Source organism: Solanum dulcamara, chromosome 6 (genome assembly GCF_947179165.1).
Source record: "Solanum dulcamara chromosome 6, daSolDulc1.2, whole genome shotgun sequence".
In the NCBI taxonomy this organism is placed as follows: Eukaryota; Viridiplantae; Streptophyta; class Magnoliopsida; order Solanales; family Solanaceae; genus Solanum; species Solanum dulcamara.
Genome location: NC_077242.1, coordinates 72,955,966 through 72,964,941, shown reverse-complemented (window position 1 = coordinate 72,964,941; position 8,976 = coordinate 72,955,966). Strand labels below are relative to the sequence as shown.

Genomic DNA, 8,976 nt, shown 5'->3' with positions numbered 1-8,976 from the left:
TATAACATTTTCTGTTAATTTGCTAGCAAGGTATAGTTCATCCCCAACGCGAAGGTATTGGAACGGTATCAAATATATTTTGCGATACCTAAAAGGTACCATTGATATGGGTTTGTTTTATATAACAAAGATTGTGCAGACCTTATTGGTTATGCAGATGCAGGTTATTTATCAGACCCACATAAAGTTCGACATCAGACAAGCTTTCTATTTACACACGGAGGAACTCCTATATCTTGGCGATCTACAAAGCAGTCTATTGTTGATACTTCTTCAAATCATGCTGAAATAATAGCAAGTAGTGAATGTGTGTGGTTGAGATTAATGATACAGTTTATTAAAGAAAGATGCGACCTGAAAAATGATGTCAAAGTATCCACAGTTATATTCGAAGACAATGCCTCATGCATTGCTCAATTGAAAGGTGACTTCATAAAAGGACACAGAACGAAACATATTTTACCAAAATTATTCTTCACACATGATCTCTAGAAAAATGGTGATATTGAAGTACAACAAGTTCGTTCAAGTCATAATCTTGCAGATATATTCACAAAGACATTACCAACATCAACTTTTGAGATGCTAAGCTATAAGATTGAAATGCGTCGTCTCCAAAATATCAAATGAAGTTTTCATCAGGGGGGTAAAATATGCGCTGCATTCTTTTTTCCTTAACCAAGGTTTTGTCCCACAAAATTTTTCTAGTAAGGTTTTTAATAAGGCAGCACTCAAAGCGTATTACCAGATGTGTGTAGTCTTTTTCTTTCACTAGGCTTTTTTCCACTAGATTTGTTATATTAAGATTTTTAACGAGGCACAACATCTATGGATATTAAAAATAACTATATATATACTTGTTCTTTCACTAGAATTTTTCTTTTATATGGACATCCAAGGGAAAAGTATTATAATATATTTAGTGGATGTCCCTTTTGTAAGTGGGGCCCACATAAAGAGGACAGCTTGCCAACTTATTTTTTTTTTCTCATTGCTGGCTATAAAATGTTATGCTTTGGGATTGAAAATATACACACAGATACATACGTTTCTCTCATCTTCTTCTCCTCTCTCTTTCTCTTATTTTCTCCTTCTTAAATTGTTAAGTTAGTTTATTTTATAACATGTTATTATTTATTGTAGTAATATTTAATTATATTATTTTTTTATAAAAGTGCCTTAATACGTAGATAATCATTTAAATTTATAGTAAATTTTATTTAGATATTTGAACTACGACTTGTTTCAACTAAACACGTGATAAAGTGTCTTTTTTAGACATTTTCGGTTCACTTTTTTTTAAAAGACTTTTGTATGTGTTCTCTAGCGTCTATTAGGTAGTTAAGTTAACCATATAAAATATGTATGAGGCTTTACGATTTATTGAGGCTAATGTGTGTAGTTAAAAGATGTGACATATTTTAAGTGATTAACTTATCTATATAATAGGCATGACAGAACACACGCAAGAGTTCTTACAAAAATTGTGCAAAAATTGTCTAATAAAGATGTTGTATCATGTGTTCAGGAAGTTCAATTGAAACACGCAATAATTCGTATGTCTAAATAAAATTCACTAGTAAGTTTAAGAGGTCATCGATGTATTAAGACTTTTTTTCCCATCAAAATGATGTCCCTTTTTCATACAATAACAACGATAAAATAGTTACGAATTTCATGAACAAGTCATGTAGAAAATTATTCAACGTCCTATACAGATTGCCTATTTTGGGTGCTTTTAAATTTTTGTCCCTCAAATCGATGGTCTTTAAATTTTTTTTTCTGTTTTCATTTAATGAAAATTTGTAGGTCAAAGTATTCTTGATTATGACCTAATTTTGTAAGGCAAAATATTCCTTGTCCGGCAAAAGTTCTTTTGAAATAAGGTAGCCACATTTACTTCAAACCAATATAGAGCCCCTTTGGATGGAAACAACTTAAAATCCCTTTTTAGCTTTTGGACATGTTTGCCTAATGCTAACTTTAAGCCATAAAGTTCTTAAAGTCAGTCAAAAATGAAAAGTTAGGATTCCTAACCTTTTTTTTTGTAAGTGCTTAAAGTCATTTTCTTTGACCATAGAAATTACTTTTATATCCCTTATATTTTAACTAAATTTCCAAACTACCCTTTTTATTCTTTTAACCCTAAAATTCACATCATTTTCCTCATTTAAGCACTTTTATCCAAACACTCAACTGCTTATTTATAAAAATAACTTTCAACACTTCAAAGTTCTAAAATCATTTCATACATAAAAGTTACTTTTTTAAGTCCATCCAAACGGATTCATAGTTAGTTTAGGGTGGAATGATTGAAATTCCTCTACCTAAATCAGATGTCTCGAATTCGATGGAAAAAAAAACAATTAAAAAGATTGAGATCTTATCATTATGTAAAAAGATGAAGAAATAGATGATGATACATCTATGAATGTTCCAATACCGTATAATTACGAAGGTAAGATTGATTATACAAAAATTAAGGCCTGGATGGAGTGGACGGCCACTATTTGATAAGTTGATCTCTACTTCTTTAGCCTTTTTCCAGATATTTTTTTTCTATTGATTAAAATAAATTAACAATGGAGAACATGTTTGTATTAAATATGAACCAGAATCACTCTTATCATATATCAGAATCGGAACTTTGCATGGATGGACACTATGACCTAATTTCACAAGAGAAAAGTTTAGAACATAAGTTGTGTAAAATTCCGTAAAAAATTCAAGGCATAGCTTTATGGCTTCTGAAATTAAACTTATACCTCTATTACAAGAGAAAAGTTTAGAACATAAGTTGTGTAAAATTCCGTAAAAAATTCAAGGCATAACTTTATGACTTCTAAAATTAAACTTATACCTCTATTGACAAATGTTGTGCGTTATAGAATTCTTAAAACATAACGTTCTAAAAGTGAGGCATAAATATTATAGGAACAAAGTTGTGTCTTGGGGTTGCCTCTCCCAGTCTCCTATGTTTACTCGTATGTAGATAATAGAAAAAGAAAAGATAAACGCACATAATGCTCAGTAAGTCTTCAAAAATTTGAACACCCAAAAAGGGCAAAAGGACAAGAAGGTATAAAGATTAAAAAAAAAACTGATACAATTACTCTAGGAAAGAACATTTGATGTTTCTTCTGAACTCTGCAAAAACACTTCACCCTTACCATCATCACTATTATCATATCAACGCGCATTCTCGTGAATAATCTCCCCTCCAAAGCCTAACACCATATGCTAATCCCCACATTCTAGCTACTAAAAACACGAAAATTTGCTTGAAAGACAGTTTTAATGTGAAACATGGGGGGGAGAGAGGAAAGAGGAACAATAGATTCATGATACAGTCATGTGACATAAGAGTTGCGTTTGCTTTTTAAAGCAACTTGAAGAGAAGACCACCGTGGGTGGCGAAGAAGGGAGCAAACACGAGCGACTCGACAGCCATCAGCTTGATAAGAATGTTCAATGATGGTCCAGATGTGTCCTTGAGAGGGTCACCAACAGTGTCACCAATTACAGCAGCTTTGTGTGCATCAGATCCCTTGGGGCCAAGAGTTCTTGCATGTTCTGAGGCTCCAGCCTATCATTCATAAACCAACACATTATTTAGAGTTGAAACGTAATTCCTATACGACAGTAGTCTAATTGAAAGGTCCAAAGGAAATACTTACCTCGATGTACTTTTTAGCATTGTCCCAGGCACCACCAGTGTTAGATGCAGAAATGGCAATCTACGAGAACAAAGTTCATCCAGGATTAGAGATTTAGACCATTTGAAGTTAGTTATTTAAAAACACATTCACAATCTTTCGATTATTTTTTTTTACCTGTACACCAGAGACGAGAGATCCAGCAAGCACACCAGAAAGTGTTTCTACGCCAAAAAAGATTCCAACAATCAATGGAGTGAGCATGACAAGAGCACCAGGTGGGATCATCTCTTTGATTGATGCATCTGTGGAGATCTTGACACAGGTGGCATAGTCAGGCTTGGCAGTTCCTTCCATGAGACCAGGGATGGTGTTGAATTGCCTGCGCACTTCCTCAACCATCTTAAGAGCAGCGCTTCCAACACTCTTCATTGTCATGGCAGAGAACCAATAAGGAAGCATTGCACCAACTATCAAACCAATAAAGACTTTTGGTGTCAAGACATCCACGGTGGAAATTGCTGCCCGGCTGACAAATGCCCCGAAGAGGGCCAAAGACACGAGTGCAGCAGAACCAATAGCAAATCCCTGTCATCGTTATAGGCATCAATGAAGTTTGTTGTCACAAGGTAATGTAGCAACTTCCAACTAAACCTCTCATTGCTTAGTGAAGGGTAGAAGCGAATTTAATTTACCTTTCCAATAGCAGCAGTGGTGTTTCCTGCTGCATCAAGTGCATCAGTTCTCTCTCTGATTCTGTGGCTCATTCCAGCCATCTCAGCAATACCTCCTGCATTATCACTAATGGGACCATATGCATCAATTGCCAAACCAGTGGCTATAGTGCTCAGCATTCCAAGGGCAGCAACTGCAATGCCGTACATTGCAGCAAAGCTGAAGCTAACAAATATACTGATTGCAATGGCAAAAATGGGAATGATGACGGATTTGTAACCCAAGGCAAGGCCAAAAATGACATTGGTGGCAGCTCCAGTGCGGCATGAATCAGCAACATCTTGCACGGGGCTGAGAAAAAGAAAAAAATAGAACAAAACTTACATTTCTGATATACAAGAGCCAAAGAAGCTATGGAAATGACTACAAAAAAAATAGGTTCCCACCTGTAAGCATTGCTGGTATAGTACTCAGTGACAAACCCAATAATGAGTCCAGCCCACAAACCAACTCCGACACACAAGAACAACTGCCTGCATTTAAATCAGATTTGGAAACCCGTGAGCCTCCGTATTAGATATTTTAAAGACAGGGAAAGGAGGGTCAAAAGTGCAGCTTTTTCATCCATTCGAGTGGAAAATGCATTTGTCCAATCTTCTGTAACAGATTCTTGTATCTTCAACTTCACTTCATGCTTACACAACTTCCAGTCTTTCACAATCAAATCCCAAATAAAACAAACCAATATATAAACAGTGCACAAGACCTATTTATGAAACTAATAGCCAGATTTAGACTTACCAGTTCTTTACTTCTTTCTGAACTCCGAAATTGAATATTGTGAAGGTCGATGGAAGGGCAATCCAACTAACAATAGCAATCCCAATAGTCATGAGAGCAGTTGAAATGATAAGTTGCTTCTTCAATGCTGGCTCAATTTCCTTAACAGCCTTGACTTCAAAGAAATCAGTTGCAAATAAGGTGGTAAGCAAACAGATAATGATGCCGACAGAGCTGATGAGCAGGGGATATAGCATAGCAGTAAGCTCATGATTGACACCGAAGGAGGAGATTGAAGCAACAACAAGAGCTGCACAGGATGATTCTGCATAAGATCCAAACAGATCTGATCCCATACCAGCAATATCTCCGACATTGTCCCCAACATTGTCAGCAATCACCTGAGAGACTATTTACACTTGAGAACCAACTAGAAAAGAAGTTTCTTAACAAGGCTAACTAAAAAATAAGTTTTAAGTAGATCTTTACATTCTAATAGATTAAAAAAAATAAGTTTTAAGTAGATCTTTACATTCTAATAGATAAATAACCATACCGCTGGGTTTCTAGGATCATCTTCAGGGATGTTCCTCTCCACCTTGCCCACAAGATCAGCTCCAACATCTGCTGCTTTGGTATAAATCCCTCCACCAACTCTACCAAAGAGGGCCATTGAAGATCCACCAAGACCATAACCAGTTATAGCCTCAAATAGACCTTCCCAGTCATCACCGTAGTAAATCTTAAATAGAAGGATAGTAATGAATAAAACCAAAAGACCGTTTGCAGCAAGAAGGAAGCCCATCACAGCACCAGATCTGAATGCAACTATAAAAGCCTTCCCGACACCTTTTCTAGCCTCCAAGGTAGTTCTGGCATTTGCATATGTAGCGATTTTCATTCCAAGGAACCCAGACACCACAGAGGTAACAGCACCAAGCAGAAACGATACGGTGCTGAAGAAAGCAGTTGCAAGAGCTGGCTTGCAAGTTCTGGTGCTGTCATATGTACAAGGCTGGTCCTTTGTACTGAATCCCTCGACAGAGCCGAGGAAAACAAAGATTAAAATTGCAAAAGCAACCATGAAAATACCAACATACTGGTACATCGTAAAGAGAAATGAGGTTGCTCCTGTGGTATAAATAGATTCAACAGTTAAGATCATGAGAATCCATTGGAAAAGTTAAAATTCAGGTAAGTGTTCCTGGTCTACGCTAACTGACCAGGAAGAAATAACTAACCAAGAAGTAGCTAGCTTTGCAATTTCCCATCAAATATAGTGCAAATAAATGGTCAGGAAAACAAATTAGAAAAATTAAAGGCAAATGTTACTTAAACAAAATCTAGCAATTGAAACAAGTAACTGTTCCAACTTTGTACACACTATTAGAAATGGCCACAAGGATGCTCAATGTCATTACAAAATTAACCCTGTAGCAATCAGGCTGAACACAATATTTACCTTTTCCTATGAAGTTTATTAGACAATGTTCAGATCTAATACTTCAATCCATAAGATAATAAAAAAATAATTGATTCTCTTAATCTTAATCTATAATTAGCAAACACACTTTAAATAAGTATCTTCGAAAATGTCACCCCAGTGTGCATTTTGAAAGATCCGAACCACACAGTGATGATAGCCATGGTGGCCTTCTATATAATATACCGCCTTGACACGTGATAGTGATGATAGCTAATTACCAACCTAACACGGCATCTTAGATCTATAACTGTTATGTATGAAAGGTCGCTTGGAAAAAGTAAACTAATCTGCAATTGATTATTCCCAATGAGTAAAGGCAAAAATTAAAGTCTTAAGTCTACAAAAAACGTGTCACAAAAGCAAGAAAGAATTACATAATTTAATAATGATAACAACACTCAATGAATATAGAAGCTAGATCTTCATCTATCAGCAAAGAAAACTCAATTAATTTACAACAAAATCAGCATATTCCATCAGAAATTAACACAGCAAAACAAAACCAGATTATGAAATTAACAAAAATTATACAGAAATTTAACTTATATAACCTGCAATAGCACAAAAACAGTGCTTAGATTTACTCTTATGAGTAATGGAGTCGAAATTAAAGGAAAAAACTATACAGAATCCACATAAATGAGTTGAATAAAAGTCGTTGTGGTAATTTTGTTACCTTCAGAAATGGCGTTTTGAATTTCAGCACATTTTTGAACAACGTTATGGTCATTGATGCCTTCTTCTTCTTCGATGAGAGATTCAGCATATCCATTCTTATCGTCGCCAGAGGAATGAGGCTTATCAGTACCGACAGTAACTTTGGAGACGAGATACCACTGGAAGAGCGAGAAAGCGATTCCGACCACGGCACATACCGGAATCAAAATCTCCATTCCGAGATCTGTTAAAATAGTCACTCCCATCTTCGCCGACAAAAAACAACTCCGACCGGCAGACTACTGGAGCTCCGGCCAACAAAATATGAAGAAAAATAGAGAGAAGGGGAAATGAAAAATTTGTGAGGTTTCACATTGATGAAGATAGATATGTTTCTATATTTATAGTGAAAAACTGTACCAGTCAGATAAAAAGATAAATAAAATTCCTTTTTTTTTTTAGAAAATAAAATATTTATTTCTGTTAGATTGTAAAAATCAAAACTATGGAAATTTTATCTTTTTTTCTTGGTGCTATATTTACTACTGCTAATTTATTGTAAAGAAATATTAGGTGGGAAAACTTGGATTTTTATTTTTTTTTAGATGTGTAGGGTTTAGGTCGTTCAGATTGGATATGAAAATTTTGATGCATTTGATCTAAGAATTTTTCAGAATCAGTCTCTTTATTTTCACGAGCGAATAGTAAAATCTACATATACTTAACCCTTACCTGTCTCATTTAGTAGGACTTCACCGAGTATGTTATTGTTGTTGGATTGAAAAAATTAAAATTTATTCAAATAAGAAAAATTGAAACCATCTTGTTGCCTATAACTGTATAATTTCATATTGAATTTACGATTATAATGAGTAGAATTATACTGTATTAATCTATTGAAAATTGAATTTATCAGCATTGGGTACATTTAATATGTGTAGGGATGAATATAAGGCAAAAATTGGAATATCCAAAAATTTATAGTACTAAATCTGATATTCAATTTGAATTTTATAAATGTTAAAAACAAAATTCAAAATTCAATCCATTATCTAAAAATCCAAACCAAATATCCAAAATTTTGAAAAAATCTAAAAGGTAAGTTTTTTATTATTTTTGGTTTCCCTCAAGTGGCTAGTACACACAAGAGGCTCAAATAAATTCAAAATCACATTAAAAAAAATTACATTAAAGGGTAAAGAGTTTTTTAACAAACGCGATTTCATAACTAAAATAAAAGTTGAGATCTAGATCTTTAACTAAGGATGAAAGCATATAAATATTTTCTCTTTTTTCTTCTTCAAAAACTCAAACGTTGAATTTACAAAAATAAATTTTGGTATAGTTCAAACAATAATATATTTACTGTGTCATAAGTGGGTTTTGAGAAGTATGGTGCGTATGAAAGCCTTACTCGTATCTAGTGAAGATAGAGAATTTATTTTCAATAGACCCTCGGCCCAAGTAAAACATTTCAAACACAATTTTTGTCGAGAAAATAAAATAATTAATACTAAAATAATTGATTTGTTAGACATTAATAATTAATCTAGAATCTTACCGACCTAATTGACAGCTGAGAATATGGCTAATATATATATTTTAGTGAGAGTTGAAGAGCTAACTTGGTAGAATAGAACTATATAGGATTATTTTATTATGAAAAGTTTTATCAAATTATCTTTTTACACGAAAAAAAGAAGTTTAAGAATAATAAATAAG

General features: G+C 34.1%; 1 protein-coding gene across 1 annotated transcript; it reads right to left on the bottom strand.

The window, feature by feature from the left end:
• Window positions 1-3,074: 3,074 nt before the first annotated feature.
• LOC129891439 (pyrophosphate-energized vacuolar membrane proton pump-like) lies at window positions 3,075-7,635 on the bottom strand. Its single transcript, XM_055966809.1, has 8 exons — window positions 7,274-7,635; window positions 5,668-6,242; window positions 5,133-5,512; window positions 4,778-4,864; window positions 4,352-4,682; window positions 3,834-4,244; window positions 3,678-3,737; window positions 3,075-3,586 (listed from the first exon to the last, which is right to left on the bottom strand). Exons 1-8 carry the CDS (start codon window positions 7,518-7,520, stop codon window positions 3,380-3,382), a joined length of 2,298 nt encoding a protein of 765 aa, XP_055822784.1. The 5' UTR covers window positions 7,521-7,635; the 3' UTR covers window positions 3,075-3,379.
• Window positions 7,636-8,976: the final 1,341 nt, after the last annotated feature.